The 18,087-nt window shown below is 55.4% G+C and overlaps 1 protein-coding gene across 4 annotated transcripts; it reads right to left on the bottom strand.

The window, feature by feature from the left end:
* Nucleotides 1–7,058: 7,058 nt before the first annotated feature.
* On the bottom strand, nt 7,059–16,854 carry ZC3H12A (zinc finger CCCH-type containing 12A). Of its 4 annotated transcripts, XM_030942287.1 has the most exons (7): nt 16,735–16,854; nt 15,455–15,938; nt 10,984–11,123; nt 9,586–9,820; nt 8,890–8,996; nt 8,508–8,693; nt 7,059–8,414 (listed from the first exon to the last, which is right to left on the bottom strand). In XM_030942287.1, the coding sequence occupies exons 2-7, from the start codon at nt 15,901–15,903 to the stop codon at nt 7,819–7,821; spliced, it is 1,713 nt and encodes a 570-aa protein (XP_030798147.1). In that variant the 5' UTR covers nt 15,904–15,938; nt 16,735–16,854; the 3' UTR covers nt 7,059–7,818. The 4 variants fall into 4 exon arrangements, with proteins under 4 accessions (XP_030798147.1, XP_030798146.1, XP_010350969.1 ...); XM_030942286.1 differs by having other exon boundaries at nt 7,059–8,693; nt 16,735–16,853; XM_010352667.2 differs by having other exon boundaries at nt 7,059–8,693; nt 15,455–15,941; nt 16,735–16,847.
* Nucleotides 16,855–18,087: the final 1,233 nt, after the last annotated feature.

Here is an 18,087-nt window from a genome sequence, read left to right as displayed (position 1 = left end):
AGCTTGAAAGTTAAAGAGCCTAAGCTTGAAACACCCTGTGACTTAGTTTTTGCATTTATTCTGTCTTCTGTGCCCCCCAAGCCTTACTCCAAATTAATGAGGCATTATTTTATTTATTTATTTTTTTGAGACGGAGTCTCGCTCTGTCATCCAGGCTAGAGTGCAGTGGCACGATCTTGGCTCACTGCAACTTCCGCCTCCCAGGTTCAAGCAATTCTTCTGCCTCAACCTCTCGAGTAGCAGGGACTACAGGCACACGCTACCATGCCCAGCTAATTTTTGTATTTGTAATAGAGACGGGGTTTCACCATATTGGCCAGGCTGGTCTCGAACTCCTGAGCTCGTAATCCACCTGCCTCGGCCTCCGAAAGTGCTGGGATTACAGGCATGAGCCACCGCACCCAGCCTAATGAGGCATTATTGCTTAAAAAATACACATCAAGGCCGGGCGCGGTGGCTCAAGCCTGTAATCCCAGCACTTTGGGAGGCCGAGACGGCCGGATCACAAGGTCAGGAGATCGAGACCATCCTGGCTAACCCGGTGAAACCCCGTCTCTACTAAAAAATACAAAAAACTAGCCGGGCGAGGTGGCGGGCGCCTGTAGTCCCAGCTACTCGGGAGGCTGAGGCAGGAGAATGGCGTAAACCCGGGAGGCGGAGCTTGCAGTGAGCTGAGATCCGGCCACTGCACTCCAGCCTGGGTGACAGAGCAAGACTCCGTCTCAAAAAAAAAAAAAAAAAATACACATCAAGCTGGGTGTGATGATATGCACCTTTAGTCCCAGCTGCTTGGGAGGCTGAGAGGCTGCAGGATTGCTTGAAGCCAGGAGTTCAAGGCTACAGTGCGCTACGATCATGCCTGTGAATGGCCACTTAACTTCAGCCCGAGTAGCATAGCAAGACACTCTATAAAAACAACAGAAAATTGACATCTGAAACCCTGACTACAGGAGCACTATACTGGTTTATGTGAAGTGTGGGGAGAGAGCAGGATTGTGCTTCTTTGTACACGTTTGCTTGTCCCAGGATAGTGTCATAGTGCCTAGGGAGGTGATGTGTGTGTCAGATACAGTGATAGTGAAAAGAAGGGATTGGAATTTTCATACCTGTGTCTGTCTAAATGAGCGTTATCATGTCTGAATTGTCTAAGTGATAAGCTTCATGATTTGAAACAGTTTTCACTTTGAAAAATTGCTTCTGTGGATTAAAAGTTGTCACCACTGAAGTAGGCTGTGGTGGAGTCGATGCTGATCCTCACTTAGGGCAGTGGCCTCCAAGGGGAAGAGGGTGCACAGGATGGCTGGGTTGGGGTGGGAAGAAAAGATTAGGCCTTTGGTTTATATTCACTTTCAGGCTCAGCCTTATTTAGTTTCTCACTTTGAATGTATTATATATATACATCAGTATTAGTTCATTAGTACATGTAGGTCATTAATTTATAAATAAAAGGTTGAACCACAAGAAACTGCTGATAATCGTTTTTGGTCTGTAATAGTGGCAGTTATCATAGTTTAATAGCATATACATGTTGGGGGTGTATATGCTTCAAGTTTTTACCGTTTGTGTACAGAAAATAAACTTTGGAGACCCCTGGCCCCCTCCTCAGCTCCCAACCCCCACCCAGATAACTTATTTCTATATCCTGGGTGTGGGGATGGGAAGACTTTAAAATATCTAATTAATTTGAATACATGTGTCTTAGTCTGTTTGAGCTGCTATAACAAAAATATAAACTAAATGGCTTATAAACAACAAACATTTCTTATAGTTGCGGAGACTAGGAAGTCCAAGATCAAGGCACCAGCAACAGCCGGTGTCTGGTGAAGGTGTGCTTTCTGGTTCACAGACGGTGCCTTCTAGCTGTGTCCTCACATGGTGGAAGGAGAACAAGCTCCTTCAGGCCTCTTTTTAAAAACATTTTTGAGACGTGGTCTCACTTTGTTGCCCAGGCTAGGGTCCAGGGGCACAATCACAGCTCACTGCAGACTCAACTTCCCAGGCTCAAGTGACCCTCTCACCTCCACCTCCCAATTAGCTGGGACTACAGGTCTGTGTCACCACACCTGGCTAGTTTTTTTTTTTTTTTTAATGTTTTGTAGGCAGGGTCTTGGTGTGTTGCCCAGGCTGGTTTTGAACTCCTGGGCTCAAGTGACCCTCCTTGCCTTGGCCTCCCAAAGTGCCGAGATTCTAGATGTGAGCCATCAGGCCTGGCCTCAGGGCTCTTTTATTTATTTTTATTTTTTTTAGAGACAGGGTCTCACTTTGTTTCCCAGTCTGGTCTTAAACTCCTGGGCTCAAGTCATCCTTTTGGCTCAGCCTCCCAAAATGCTGGGATTACAGGAGTGAGCCACCACACCTGACTCCTTAGGCCTCTTTTATAAGGACACTAATCCATTTATGAGCATTCTATCCTCATGATTTAAGCACCCCAAAGCCACTTCTCTTAATTCCATCACTTTGGGGGTATTTCAACCTATGAATTTTGGTGGGACATAAACATTCAGACTGTAGCAACATGCAAATAGCATGTGCTCAAATGGCACTGAAGTATATTCAGGGTAAAGGAAGTGTTCCTGTCCCTCAGCTGTCAGTTCCCTTTCCCAGAGGCAACCCCAGAGTTCCATTGTGTCCTTCCCGAGGACCTTTGTACATGTATGAGCAGTATGCACGCATGCATGGGTCTGTTCACAGAAATGGTAGCATACTGTTCTCTCCTTGCTTTTTTCATCTAGCAATCTAGCACAGAAAACGTTCCACATGCATAACTGCCTCATTATTTTTATTGGCTACTTTATATTCCGTTGCGTGTGTATACCAAAGTTTACTTAATCAGTCCTCTGTTGATTGCATTAATATTGTTTCCCATCTTTTGCTGTTTCAGACAGTGTCAGAGTGAATAGCCCTAGATGCATCATTTTGCAAGTAAGAGTACCTGTAGGATAAATTTTCAGCAGTGAGGCCAGGCATGCTGGCCCATGCCTGTAATCCCAGCACTTTGGGAGGCCAAGGCAGGAGGATGGTGAGAGGCCATAGTGGGAGGATTGCTTGAGCCCAAGAGTTCAAGACTAGCCTAGGCCACAAAGTAAGACCCTGTTTCTACAAGAAATAAATTAGCCAGGCGCTGTGGTGTGGGAGGATTGCTTAAGCCCTGGAAGTCGAGGCAGCAATCAGCTGCGATCATGCCACTGCACTCCAGTCTGGATGACAGAGTGACTTTGTCTCCAGAAAAAGAAGATTCCTTGAAAAAAACAACAAGCATAAAAAAATAGCTGGGCATGTTGGCTCATGACTGTAAAATCCCAGCACCTTGGGAGGCTGTGGCAGGCGGATTTGCTTTGAGCCCAGGAGTTCAAGACCAGACTGGGTAACATGGTGAAACCCCATCTCTACAGAAATACCAAAAGATCACCCAGGCATAGTGGCACATGCCTGTAGTGCCAGCTACTCGGGAGGCTGAGGTGGGGGAATCACCTGAGCCCGGGAAGTCGAGGCTGCAGTGAGCTGTGATTATGCCACTGCACTCTAACCTGGAAGATGGAGTAAGGCCCTGTCTCAAAAAAAAGAGTGTTTATATTTTTTTCTCCTTTCCTTTTTATTCCTTCAGTTCCTGAGAGTTTTTCTTGGGATATTTGTTACCTGAAACAGTTGGAACTTTCTAGAACTTTATACTTTGTAGAAGGCATGACAGTGACCTCTGGTGTTTCTTTCCAGGACGGAGCTGCAAATGCCATTAAGAATTCCCTGTTTTTGCCTTAGCACTTTACTTCCCATGTTATTCTCCTTAAATTATTGTTTTCAGATCCTGCTGGAAGATCTTTGTCTCTAGGCCCTTCATTTCCAGGCCAGGCCTGGTGGGCAGGCCCCTGTTCCATAGGCAGCAGTATCAGGAAGCGCCAGCAGGTGGCAGGTACAGCTCCACAAGCAGCCCGGGAGCAGCCAGAGTTAGAGCCTTTGCACCATTCCTAGTGACTTGACCTCCCAGCAATGTGCCCAACTTAGTGTGGGGTGGGGCGCCTGATCCTTTCCTCCCACCTCGTTTTGCTGACATTTCTTAAATGGATGAGCAGTTTAGATCACCAGCAGCTACCTTGAGAGGAGCTTAATGAGGCCACACCTCAGGATGACAGCCTGGGGCCTCCTCCCCTTCAGGAACTAGCCAGAAGGATTTACATGCCATGGCCTGGGATGGCTTGGGTTTCCTTAGTTGTAGGGCCCGACTTCCTGCCTCTTTCAGCCAAATCTCCCACACCCTTCCCATGAACTGGGAGGTCCCCAGAACAGGCCCTTGCCACCCTCTACTCCACCCACTCTGCTATGGTCCAAGAAAAAAAAAAGCCAGAGGCTTGAGAAACCTTGGGACAAAAGTGCTAGGGTCCTTGGACTGCCTTCTTTTGGGGAAGTGTCTCTAGGGACCAGCTGGGCCCAGGACTCAGGTGATTGCATCACTTCCTTCCCTGCAGCTCCTAGATATATGCCCCCTAAGTCCCACTTTCTCTGCTGCTCACTCACTCTTGTCTTGGTAGAGTCCTGCCCAGCACCTCCCTCAGGGCTGGGGTCTTTCCCTTTTGTGTACAGAAGACAAATGCTGGCTTTTCCAGGAGGCATAGGGAAGGGAAGGCTGAGAACTTTATTGGGGGAAGAGGAGGGAAGTGGCAGCTGCAGTGAGGAGTACTGGCCCCTTCCCAGACACCACCTGTCCCCCCCCCCCCCCAACAGGAGACTACAACGATGGAGGGTATGAGCAGCACTGCGGGGGAGAAGGGGATTGGAGAGCGGCTCCCCTGGACCTCTAAAGTTCTGCTCCTAGTTTAGGTCCCAGGTCTTTAGGGACTGCTGAGTTTTTACCCCACTCTACAGAAGTGGGATGGGGACTGGGCTGGAACATCCAGAACAGGGATCTTTCATCCCATTGTGGGCTCGTTTGCCTGCTAGGGAGGCTGGAGGTTTTCTGAGGACAGATTGGCCATAGTCACCCTGGCTTCACTCCAAGAGGGGTTAACCCATGTGTGTGAGACAGAACTCACAATAAAACTCAGGGTTCGGCCCCCGCTGGTGAGAGCCCAAGGGCAAGGTGGGGGGCCTGCGGGGGTGTGGGGGAGGGCAGGCAGGAGACTGTCCTCTGTGAGCTCCCTGGGATCATTTCCCAATAGTGCCGGAATTTGCATACTCACTGGTTTCCCCATCAGCTTCTGGCTCCTGGAACCAGGAAAACAAGAGGAGGAAAGAGCAACTGGGACAGCTCCCCAGAGTTTGATCTCTTCCAGCATGCACAAATCACATTCCATCCCTGTCCCCCTCTCCGAGGGAAGCTGCCTCTGAAGAGGCAGGAAGCTGAGGCTCTGAGAGAGAAGTGGGTTGCCCAGGGCTGCATCGCTAGTGATGGGCGCTTAAATCCAGGGCCCCTCCCTCCCCTCCTTTCACAGGAACTGAGTTATTCTCTCAAATCTAGAAAGAGGCAAGGACCATCGTATCCCTTTTACAGGTGGGGAGACTGAGGCCCTGTGAGCAAATACCACCTACCTAAGCTGCTTGAATGGGCAGTGGAGCAGGAGGTGATGGGGAGAACTTTGGAGTTAGAGCCGAAGTCATGGGAAAACAGAAACAGCTGGGGCACTGGGCCTGGTAGCCTCAGAGTCACTCTTCCTGGCAGACTGAGAAAGAGGCCTGCATCTAAGCCTGCCTGGAAAGCACAGGATGCAAGCTCAGACCAGCAGGGCATGGAACTGACCAGTCCTCCCCAGATCCCAGCCCCTCAGGCACATGCCACGTGGGCTCTGCCACCCTTACTGGTGCCTATTAGTGAACCAGCAGGGCCAGACTCGACCTCCAGACATGGCACAGCCAGCCAGGACCTGCTACCCACTGCCCATCCCTCCCCACACACAGCAGAAGCAGCAAATGGCCCAGAGTTCAGCTCTGGTCAAGAAGGAAGTAAGCAAGTATGAACTCCCAAGGCTATGGCCAGCTGGCAGCTGGGATGGGAAGAGGGGTGAGAACACTCCGTTTCTTCCAGGCAGCCTAAAGCTCCACTGGTGTGCAGAGACAGGGGGCTTGGCAGGTGGGGTTGCTGGGCATCTGCTGCTGACCAGGTAGGTAGGGTGGTCCTTTCAGCTGCTATGCTGGAGGGATTCCTCTTTCTTTTTGTTTGTTTGTTTTTGAGACAGGGTCTCACTTTGTTACCCAGGCTGGAGCATAGTGGTGCAGTCATGGCTCACTGTAGTCTCTACCTCCTGAGGTTCAAGTGATCCTCCTACATAGCCCAAGTAGCTGGGACTACAGGTGTATGCCACCACGCCCAGCCAATTTTGTATTTTTTGTAGAGATAGACCTTCCCTGTGTTGGCCAGGATGGTCTCGAACTCCTCAGCTCAAGCAATCCGCCCACCTTGGCTTCCAAGTGTTAGGATTACAGGCGTGAGCCAACATGCCTGGCCTGGAAGGATTCCTTTGTGGATGTTGAAACCTAGGAGAGTTGTGAGGTGTGGGGCTGAGGGTACCTTTACCTCCCCCATCCCTGCAGGGCCCTGGGTTGCTGCAAACTATTGTCCAGACCCACCCCTCCTGTCCCCCCTGGTTTGGGGACCAGAACCAGGACTCAAGGCCCCAGTCTGTCCTTGCTCTGTGGGGCCTTGGGCAAGTCACTCAGCATTGCCAAGTGGCTGATAATGAACTGGACAGTCTGGTATTTTAGCTTCCTGTCCCACAAAACAAACAGAAGCCCAAGTATATTGTAAATAAGATTTCTTTTTGCAGATAAAACTAGACTCCAAGCCCTTTTACACTTTTGCAGCCTAACTGGCCCCTGCAGCCGCCTGCCCACTCATGCGTCCATGGGCCCCTCCTAACAAGGCCCAGACCAAGGCCTCGGGAAAGATGCCCCATCCCCAAGGGGCTAAGCATTCCTGGTGAATGTTAGAAATCTTCTTTCCAGAGAAGGGTCAGGGAGCTGGTGTGGAAGGGCTTCCTCCTGGGGTGAAGGAGGTCAGGGTGCACACCTGCTGGCCTTTCCTCACCCAGAGGCCAGCCCAACGCCCTGAGCGTAACAAAGACAATCACCTCTTGAAAGGGCTCGCATTGATTGTACTTTATTGATGTATTACAGGAGGTAAGGACTTTCTGCTTAAAATATTTAAAATTTACATGTGTACACATACACATGTTCCCCACCTGTGGGGAAGGGCGAGATGACTCTGAATAGAGGATGGAGGAGGAGGAGGAGAGTGTAGACAGAGGGCCCTTGACCCTTACAGGGGCAGTGGGATAAGGAAGAGTGGGGCAGAAGGTAGGTTATTAAGAAGCATCTTGCTTACTGACATGAAGCCACGTGCCCAGCGAGAGCACGGATGAGGCCTCATTGGCGTAGAGGAGGCCCTTGGAGGGCGGGCACACAGTGCCCAACTAGCCAGCCAAGGCCAACGTCCTAGGGGTAGAGCGGAAGTGGGGTGGCGTGCACAGGGCACCCAGCCCAGGCCTCTGCTGCCCCCACCTCTCTCCCCACCCTCCGAGAGAAAAGACGGTTTGGGCCTCAGCCATGGACTGACGCCGTTACCGGCAGCGTCTCCTTAAACTACAGAGATACAATGTGTATCAACAGGGTGATCGTTTCTGACCCACTCAGGCAGACAGCTAGAGGTGCTGCATGGGCCAGAACCAATCCTACAGTATCTTTGGTTTGTGGGTTTCCTTCCCAACTTGAATCCTCCCTCTGTCCAGTCTCCGGGGTGGGCCTCAGGGCTGGGAATGGGCTGCTCGATGGCCCAAGGCTCAGCCTGACAGCCCGTGGAGGCTGGGGGTGCTGCCCTTGCCAGCCACGGGCAGCTTACTCACTGGGGTGCTGGGACTTGTAAGAGAGGATCTCGGCAGCCAGCTGCTGGGGGTCCAGGAGCTGTGGGAAGCGCCCCATCACGGCCTCCACCAGGTGCGGGGGAAACACACCACACAGCTTGGTATACACGCTGGCCTGCTCCTTGGCCAGGCTGCCTGCCCTGCCCCACGGGCTCCTGCCAGCCCCTGGGCTCTGCACTGGGGGCTCTTGAAGGACTGGTGTGGGTGGGGGCAGTGGGTATGGTTCAGACCAGTACTCTCGAGGTGGAAAGGCAGGGGGCGGAGGTGGGTAGTCGGCAGGGACACTGAAGTGGCCAGCACCCATGGCCCGGCCAAAGGCAGAGAAGGCCGCAGTGGCTGGGAGCTCAGATCCATAGGGACTGTAGCCCGTGTAAGGGGCTCGGTGTGGGCCTGGCTCACCAGGGCCTCCTCCTCGAACCCCCCACAGTTCCGACATCTGGCTCTCCAGGGAGCCAATGCCGGAGTCCAGGCAATCCTGGGAGACGTACGGGAGTGAGTCCAGAGTCTGCGGGAGCCAGTCCGTGGGCCCGAAGCTGCTGCCACTGCCCCCACTAGGTGGGAGGCTCCTGCCTGATGGGGCATAGGTCTGTGTTAGACCCTCCTGGCGGGGCCCTGGGGATCCCTGGGCCCCCAGCTTCTTCCCATCCAGGCTGCATTGCTCACTTTCGGTTAGCAGAGGACTGGACTGGGATGAAGGTGAAGGCCGCCGGCCACTTTTGTCCTTGCTTGGGGCCCTGGGGGGTGAGAGGAGAGCATTGGCGCGGAGCTCATCTGCCACAGAGCGCTGGGGGCAGCTTGGCCGCTCTGGGTGGAAAAATCGGCACTTGATCCCGTAGGTGCATTTCCTCCCTGCAAGAGGAATCAAGAGGGACTCTAAGCAGAGGCACTTCAGAACCAGGCGTGAGAGCAGGGAAGGGGTGGCACAGGACATGGGGTTGGGTGGTCCAATGGTAGAGGTCCCCAAGAGGAAAACAGGGCACAGGCAGACAGGTGAGAGGAGGGACAGGAGTGAGGAGGGCCAGGGAGGGCAGGCTGGGTTCCGTACCATAGGGACACGGCTGCTTCCTGTGCTCCAAAGTGAGTGGCTTCTTACGCAGGAAGTTGTCCAGGCTGGGCCCGTGCCGGCCCAGTGGGTCATCGGGAGGCATAAACCTGCAGAGGGTGCAAAGAACTCTCTGGAGGTGGGAGCCATGCAGGGACTTCTAATTGCTGAGAAGGGGCCGATGGCAAGCCTTGCTGGGAAGAACAGGAGAGCGACACCTAAAACTGGGGCCTGTCCAGGACCCCCTAAAACTGCTCTCTGGGTGGGATCATACCAAGGGAGGAGAAAGGAATCCCCGGTCTAGAGGGCCACAGCCCATGGGCACCTTTAGGGGAACTCTCTCTGAGGTCATCGGGGGGATGGCAGCTCATACCCACTGGCCCATGGCTTCTGCTCGAGAGATGCCATGTTGGTTCGTAGAGAGGCCACCTGGAACCCCAACCACATCCCCTCATAAGTGCTACGGCTCTATCTCCCAAATTAGCCACTCTCTCCACCCCACAGCCTGCCGGTCCTGGTCTGATTTTGCCTATGTGCTGAGCTGTCCGTCTCACTCTCAAAGCTGCCTGGAGCGAAGACCACAACCTCCCATGGCTGCAGGGCCCCGCAGAGCCCAGCCCCCAGCTCCACCCCTGCCAAGGGCATCTCTGGCTTCCCCTGTGGACCCCAAGTCCATCAAGGCCTCTGGGAGGAACATACTTGTCATTGACGAAGGAGTACATGAGCAGCCGCTCCTCGATGAAGCGCTTCCACTCCTGCCGCTCGCCCTGGAGGTCACGGTACGTGTCGTTGGAAACCACGATCCCATCAGATTCGTAGGCCAGCTTCACGATGAATCTGTCGTCATAGCACACCACCCGCTTGCCACCCACGCGCCGCGATGGTGTGAACACCAGGATCTTCTTCTTCTCCAGTTCCCACAGGATGTGCTGGTCTGGGAGGTGACGGGAACACACAGGTCAGGGCCCAGCGGGACCCAGAGCCAGGCCTACAGAGCTCCCTAACCTGCTGGTGGCCATGCACAGGAGCTGTTAACGCCAAGGTCACGGGGGCAAGAACTAGCTCTGCCGAGGCCTCTTCCACACCCCAGCCCCTCCCTTGGCCCAGCACAGTTTGCTGCCTGAAGACCAAGAACATCTGAGCGCAGGCGGCAGGGCCTGCACGGCAAAGGCTCCAAGCACAGAGCTGACCTTGCTCTTTTTCTCCCTCTGGACATCAGGCCTGTTCAAGCCAGATGTGGTCTTGGCTTTGGCTTTCATCCAGCCTGTTCTGAGGGGTCCGTGAATGAGCCCCAGCTTGCTCTGGGGTGGGAGAAGTATTTTGGTTCTGTCCCTTGCATTGCCAGGACAAGGTCGCTAAATCCCATGGTGGGGAAAGGTCAGGCCACTCACCATGCCCCACCTGGGGAGCTGCTGGGACCACAGGGACACAGATGTGAGGAAGTGGAAAGGGCCCCTCTTCCTGGAGCCTGCAGTCCCGGACAGCCTGCTCCTAGATCTCAAGACTTCTAGAGAAACTGATTCAGTTTTTACCTCCAAAAGCTGGGGGCTCTTGCAAGAACAGTGGTAACAGCTAACATATACTGAGCGTCTATCACGTGCCAGGTACTCTTCTCAGCACTTAACCATGTGTTAACTTATACAATCTCATGAGGAAGGCGCTGCTGTCAACATCCTCCGCCGACACTGACCCCATGTTTCAGATGAGGAGCACATGGAGCAGGGCTAACAGATCCCTGCCCAGGCCAGGGTGCCAGGAGGGGACAGAGCCAGGATTCCAACTCTGGATGTCTTGACTCAGAGCCCACAGGCTTAACCACTATGTGGCACTGCCCCTCTACCACTGGGGAGGTTGAAAGACTGACCTGCCCACCAGTAGGATGAGGGAGGGGCCCCATATCTGAGGCAGAAGACTAGACAAGATGACCTCCAATGACCACCGTTCAGAGCAGGTTGCTAAGGACAGAAAAAACTGAGAAAAGAAATGCTGGTCCCTGCTTGAGTTCTAGAAGTTAGGCCACTCCCAGAGGGTCTCTCTTGGGGAGAACCAGGGCTGCTGGGGCAGTAAGACCATCCCACCTCCAGAGGCACCACTCACCTGTGATGGGCACATCGGGCCGAGGCTGCTCCTTCCTCCAGGATGGCACAAACACTGTGATGTCTGTGTGGCCCCGCTCCAGAAACCAGTTCACTGCCAGCAGGATGCCCCGGCAGGAGAAGACCTCCTTGTTCCCATGGCTGGGAGGGAGAGGAGGACAGGGTTAGCCCACACTGATGGCCAGCCTGCCACCCCCTAGGCCTGAGCAGCAGGAGGGGGGCTGTCACACCCCACCCCTGCCCTGGCTTTCGTGGTGGTGGTGAGCAGCCCCTTCCTCTTTCCCTAGGGCTCAGGCCCTGGCCCTCTGCAGGTGGGGCCCAAGGCCAAGGACTCCATTCCCAGTGCCAGTTCCCACAACTCCAGGATGGCCAGGCCCCGCTGGGACTTTCCCTGAGGCTCCATCTCCTGAAAGTGAGGAAGTGCCCAGGAAGCTGGCAGCACTGCTCCCCACAGTGGGGGAGGGCCAGGCCACTTGCAACACACCTGGGGGTGGGGGAAAGGTGCCGGGAGACTTCTGGCTCCTGCCCCACCCGGCGAGCTGCCGGGACCACAGGGACAGACGTACACATGCACACTGAGTCACCACCCCTCCTTCGCCTCTTGCAGCGTGGGTGGGGGCGGGGGAAGCACCGACTGGGCTGACTGAGGAGAAACCAGATTGTTCCGGATTAAAGTTCAGTCCTCACACACACCTCAGGGACTGAGGCCTGAGAAGGGCAAAGGGGAAGGGGCTGGCGACTCCAGCCTTCAGCGTGGGATAGAAAGCGCCAGAGTGGAGCAGGCTCCCCTTTCAGTCTGAAAGTGAAAGGGTACTACTTTTCCTCCCAAGATGGCAATTCTCCCAAACGCCTGTTCACCCCAAGGCTGAAAGACCATCAGGAAGACTGCTGGGGGACTCTTAGCAAGGACAGCTGAGTGAGGCATGGGCCCTGCCTTGGTCTCAGACCAGGCCGCGCCCCACCCACAGGTGGCTGCACCCAGAAGGACGCCTGGTGGGGTTCCTGGGCTGCTGCAGCTCTCCGTTCCTCTATCTGAAAATGGGCCCAGCAGTCTGCAGTTTCCTTAAGAGGGGTCAGTCAGCAGGACAGCTTTCCTGGTGGCTTCAGGCCAAAGATGGCCCTGCAAAGTAGGGGTTCCAACTGGATTTCCTGGGGGATGGAGGACTGGAGCTTGGGGCTCCCAGGTAACACTAAGTGTCATGGAAGAGCTCCTAGGACCAGCAGCCCCACCTCTCACTGCCCCCTCAGTGAATAGCTTAGACTCTCATATTTGGCAAATAAAATAGAATAAATGTTACGCAAAAGAGGCAAGTCCAGGGCCTACCACATCCTGTGGGTGTCTTTAACGGGAGTGGGGGAGGTAAGGGGTGATAGCTGGAGCCTTAAGAGAAGGTAGGGCAGCTGGGGGCCATGGAGGCTGTTTGGGGACAAGGCTGGGGCACCAGGGTCTGAAGGTCTCTAAATTGTAGGGGAGACAAAGTTCAGCCCAGGGCAGCACTCATCCTCCCCTGATCCCCCCGCCCCATCTGCCAGCCTGCTTATAAGAAAAGTTTCCATTTGCTGAGAGCTGTGAACCAGGCCCTGTTCTAAGCGCCTAACACTGAATCATCAGCAAGCTTGTGAGGAGGGCACTATACCACCATCATCCCCTTCCCTGTTTTTCAGATGAAAACTGTGGTCCAGAGAAGGCAGCTTAGTCACCAGGGTCACACAGCAGTAACGGTGGAACAGCGATGCAGGCCCAGGACCTGTGCCTATCACCACCCTGTACGTTAATGCTCAGGTAGGTATAAAGGCAGACATAGACCCTGATCACAGGGAATGAGCAGGGGTTCGCAGGCACCGAACTCCCACTGGCAGCCAGATATATGGCTTCATTCTTATAGGGCTTGCTACCGTGAAGGAAAGGAAGGCTCTGGGACTCGTCCAAGGTCACCTGGCTAGTGGTAAGAGACAGTCAGAACTGGAACCCAGGTCTGGGCCACTTGGTTGCCTTCCTGTCTCTAACAGAAGACCCAGAATTTGGGAGAACAAAGCTCCCAAAATTGAGTTTGAACAAAGTGTGTTATAAGAGACAGGCGGCGAACGGGAGAAACAATGCTGGGGGCAAACTCCTGCTCTTCCTTCAAAACGCTTGTGAGATGTCACTGCCTCTGAGAAGCCTTCCCTGACCTGCCACAATGGGTCAGGTCCCTGGTCTGTGTCTTCACAATGCCCAGTGCTTCCCCCATCACATCACCCCCTTCCCTGGGCCTTCTGCCCTGCCTCTCAAAACCATGGCAGCTGGGTCACCCCAGGCCTGGCTCCTTCTCTCAGGTATGCAGTGTGTGTATGTATCCACCCACCCGCCTCCCTCCAGGCACGTGATCCTAGGCTGGTATCTTGGAGCCTTGGGAACTAATGGGATGCCAGGGCTCCCAGGGCAATGCACTGCCTCTGGGCATTGAAAATCTTGGCTGGGGACAAGTCGGTTCTCAGCAGCCCTAGCACCTGAATATTCCCTCAGCAGATGGAAAAACTGTGATCAGTGGGTGCTATCAGAGCCCTCTTGGTAGAGCACACGAGGCCTGGACTGCCCCCCTACAGCTAGCTTTAGTCTGTTTCACTGCACTGGAGGAAGTGCTGCTGGCACAGGAAAACCAGACATCCCTGCCCCCACCCCAGTCCTCTTTGCCGGTAAGGTCAGGGTCCCCCAGCCTGGCGAAGCAGACACTGATAGGAAGTGTGTGTAGAAGACTCCAGCTAGACTGCTCCTTCCCCAGGACAGAGGGCAGGGCTGGGCCAGTCTCCCCAGGTGAAAAGATATGCCCGGGCTGGGCCTGGCGAGTGGAGAAAAATTCCCTTAGAAGGAAACAGAGGTGAATTTCCCCATAATTTGCATATGATGGGGCTAGCCCGCCTGCCCCCGGGGGAGGAGGGTGGCCGGGCAGGAACCGAGTAGCAGCTGAGACAGGAAGTTTGAGGCTGGAATTCCCCTCCTGCCACTACCCCAGCTCAGAAACCCCCGAGGTGGGTGCATGGCTCTGCTTCTCAGGAGCAGGCTCCTCTGAGCACCCCCCAACATCACAGCCCCTCCTCCCATGTCCCTCCTCCTTCTGGATACAAACACACACTGCACTCGGCTGCTCCCAGGGCTCAGCCGCTCCTGGCCCACGCCTCCAGAGGAAGGAGTCATACAGATCCAACCTAGCTCCTAGCCCAGCCACATGAGGCTGGACACTGAGAAGGACCCCCGCTAATCTCGAAGCACAGACTGTAACCTGCTGCCTCTTGGCATAGAAACTGGATTTTCTCAGCCTCCCACCCAGGCTCAGCCCAAGTCAGAGAGAGAAAGACTGGCCTGAAGGTGACAGAAGGAGGGAAGAGGCCTCAGCTGCATGCCTGCTGAGCCGGGCCAGGGCCAGCTGGACAGTGAACTTGTCCCACGGGGGCCACAAATCAGAGAGGGCAGAGGCCGAGGTCATGCCAGCTTTGGGTAGCCCACCTAGGAGCTCCCTCAGGGTAGCCAGGAAAGCAGCCCTTCCCAACCCCGTGTCTGGGGTCTCCCCATCCATGCCAATAGGAACTTTTCCCTGTGAGCCATCCACCCAGCACTGACTCATCGGCCTGCCTGGGAGGGAACTGGGAAAAAAGTGGGGCCAGAGGGTGGGGCCTGGATTGACAGGAGAAGTCTGGATTCCCCAAGGTCAGCAGCAGTCCTGGCTTCCCCCTCTGCCCCTACCTCCCCACCCCATTCCTGTGCTTGGGGATGGGGGTGGGAGTCACTGGGGGCTGAGCCCTGGCTCTGGCCCCAGGGAACCTCCAGACACCAGTCCAGCCCAGGCTGCTTCAGCTGAATCAGTGCGGATCCAAGTCGCAGCTCACCTGAGGCCAGAGTATTAGGCCACCGGCCCACAACCCATGTAAAACTGGACCCAGCCTTGAGGTCACTCTTGGACATAGTCGCTGGACCTGTTTTCGTGGGAGCCCAGGTCTGAGACAAGAAGGCCTCAGAAGCCCAGCCCCTGAAATAACAACAACAACAACTGCTTACTACCACTGCCTACTACCACTACTTTGGGTCCTGAACGCTTGCTCCTCTCCAGGACCCGCATAACCCCTCCTCACAACACCCACCTGAGGAGATCAGGTTCAGAGGGGTGAGTGAGCTGCTGCCTAAGGGTTGGTCCCCTTTACAGCCCTGCCTCACATTACAGGAGAGGAGCGGAGACACAGTGCTGGCCTCAGGGAGGGACCCACAGCATAAGGCGAGCTCTGTGGACAGAGGGACCTGGGCTGGAACCCTGCCTCTGTCACCAGTAGCGTGACCCTAGGCAAGCCTCATAAAAGGCTTTCCCTCCCTCTAGACCAGTCCCTAAGAAGACAGTCACTCCTTCCAGCCCACCAGAGCTGCAGACAGTCATCCTTCTATGTGTCCTGGCCACAGAAGAGATGCGAACCTCATGTGTCTTGGCCACAGAAGCGACACTTACCTCATGGCTACGTTGCTCCCATCGATGACCACTGGTCTCAGGTCACTGCCCTCCTTGTCCTCCTCTGGGAGTGGAGGTTCCAGGTTGGGAGCCTTAGGGGTGCCCCCACCCCGCGGGACTAGAGGGAGCTGAGGGCAGGGGTCCGGTGAGGCCTGGCGCTCCCGCTCGGTGGCCGTCCCGTGTTTCACCAGCTCGCCCAGCACCGTGTTGGTGTCTGCCTGGACGCCCAGCTTCTGTAGGACGCTGTGGATCTCCGTGGATGAATAGCCCAGCTTCCGGAAGAAGTCCACCTTCATTTGCAGTTCCACGGCCGAGGCCTCCTCAGCTGCCGGCTCGTGGGCTGGCCTGGGGGTGCCCTGACGGCTGTGGCTATGGCTGTCCTCAAATTCCCACAGACTCATGGTGGGGCTGGCTTCCAGGACAGGCTTCTCTCCACAGGGGCCACTCATAGCTCAGACTCCTGGAAGGCACCACGCCACAGCTCCTACTGAACAACCAACAGGATTAGGGACAGGGAATAGCGCTCTCTCCCACCCTCCCATCACCACACCCAGCAGGATGAGGGATGGTTGGCACTACACACTACATCATGTTATTAGTTCAGGGTGTCCTCTCAAAAGCTCTCCCAGCTAGGCATTCCCATTCCCATTCTATAAAGGGAGAAACTGAGGCACAGACATTAAAAACTTGGTCAAGGTCATCCAGCTGTTAGCTGGTGGCTCGAAGATCGGAACTTAGTCTGAACTAAGACTGGAACTGCCCCAGCTGGAAAGACTCGAATCCCCACGCCAACCCAGGGGACCCAGAAGGCGGGACGGGGTTCTCAGACGGAATCCTGGGGTTGGAAGTGCGTTGCGAGGCCCGGGGCTTCCCCACTGGGGCCATCGCTTTCGCCCACCCGTCCAGCACTCAGAGCTCAGGCCCAAGCAGCGCAAGGCCCGTGGCCGGACTCCCGGAGCCCGGGAGGGCAAGTTTCCGGGGTGACCCGCGGGGAGAAAAGTTGCTGGGAAACTCTGGTTGGCTGCCGGGAGCTGGTGACGCCGAGGCTGTCCCGGCCCGAGACCCGAGCCCGCTCGGCCCCCGATCCGGACCCTGGTGCTCTTCTCCGACTCTCTCAACTTGGGCTAAGTTGGAGGGGTGCTGAGGCCCGGCGGGCTGGGTAACAGGACCCCGCCCTTCCCCTCCCCTCCCCTCGGCTCGGCTCGGCTCGGCTCGGACCCCGCCGGAGCGCTCCCTGCCGTCTCCCCGCCGAGGCCCGCGCCCTCCCCGCCGCGCCTCACCCCGCCGAGCGCCAGCCGCGGCCGGCGGCGTCTCCATGGGGCCGAATCCCAGGGGTAAGGCCGGCGGCTCCTTTATATGGGGCGGCGCGCGGGCAGGTAGGGGTGAAGCGCTGACGCGGAAGCGGGCAAGGGGCGGGCCCGTCCGGAACCGCCCTGGGGGCGGAGCTTCGAGTCCCTTCCTGCTCCGCCCCTCGAGTCGCGGTCCCGCCCCCGCGGCCGCTGCGCGCCGGACGGCGCCAACCAGAGGGTCAGGGTCCTGGGGACACCGCCTCAAGGCCGCGGCGGCGATGAGCTCCGAGCGGGACACTGGCGGCCCGAACGCGCAAGATAAGCACGGACTGAACCAGGTACACGCACCTGCCGGGGGCGCACTGACCGAGGTGCGGACGGCGGTACCAGGAGAAGTAAAGCCGCGAACACTAGGACCTAAGAACTTGACAGGTACACCCTGCCTGATGAAGCTATGGTCAGGTGCGCATCGAGTGAATCAGGTGCAGAGGTTGGTCCACGCACCTTGGAGGCAGGTCCATGGTTATAAAGACAGGTACATCCAGACAGGCCCTTTCCAGATGGAGTCAGGCCCCCTCAAGACACACTGTACTTGAAGCCATCACACAGAGGTGGGCCACCCCCAGGGACAGGTACACTTTTCCTGAAATCTGTACCTTTCTAGGACCGAAAGGCAGGTTCAACCAACAGATGCACAATGACTGAGGCAGAAAACCAGGCAAAAGAGGGCCATTTACCCCAATCACCACATGAGTGTCCACACAAGAATTCTGTCACCCACACCGCAGAACTCACTGACCGCCCCCACTGGAGGAACACCCTTGCTCCGTGAAGATGCTTTTAGTTTCCCAGGTCAGACCTGATTTCTCGCACGAGCACAGCACTTTACTGTATCTACTCGTGGTCTTACAGACAGAGGTCATTATGCTGATGTTACCCTTGAGAAATTCTGCACTAAACTGCCCCAGCTGGAAAGACTCGAACCGGGATGGAGAGCTCCTATTCTAGTGCTCCTATTATTTGCCGTTTTGTGAACCACGGGTGATTGAGGGCAGAGGGGAGCCTGGCTTCCAGTATGTGTGTGTGTGTGTGTGTGTGAGAGAGAGAGGGAGAAAACACAGAGCCCACACGCGGGAGGACAGAGCCGCATGCCATCAGTGCTTACCATGTGCCAGTCCTTTCTTACATTCTATCTCATCATAGGCGTGTGTCCTATAAGTGCTAGTGTTATAATAAATACTTGTTTATTATAAAAGACACCATAGACACAACTGTACATGTACAGCTTAAGGGATAATAGTAATAATTTAAAAAGCCATGTATCTATCACTTAACTTAAAAAAT

This window comes from Rhinopithecus roxellana, chromosome 12, assembly GCF_007565055.1.
Source record: "Rhinopithecus roxellana isolate Shanxi Qingling chromosome 12, ASM756505v1, whole genome shotgun sequence".
NCBI lineage: Eukaryota > Metazoa > Chordata > Mammalia > Primates > Cercopithecidae > Rhinopithecus > Rhinopithecus roxellana.
The sequence above is the reverse complement of the archived record's forward strand: the minus strand, read 5'-3'. Positions and strand labels throughout refer to the sequence as shown.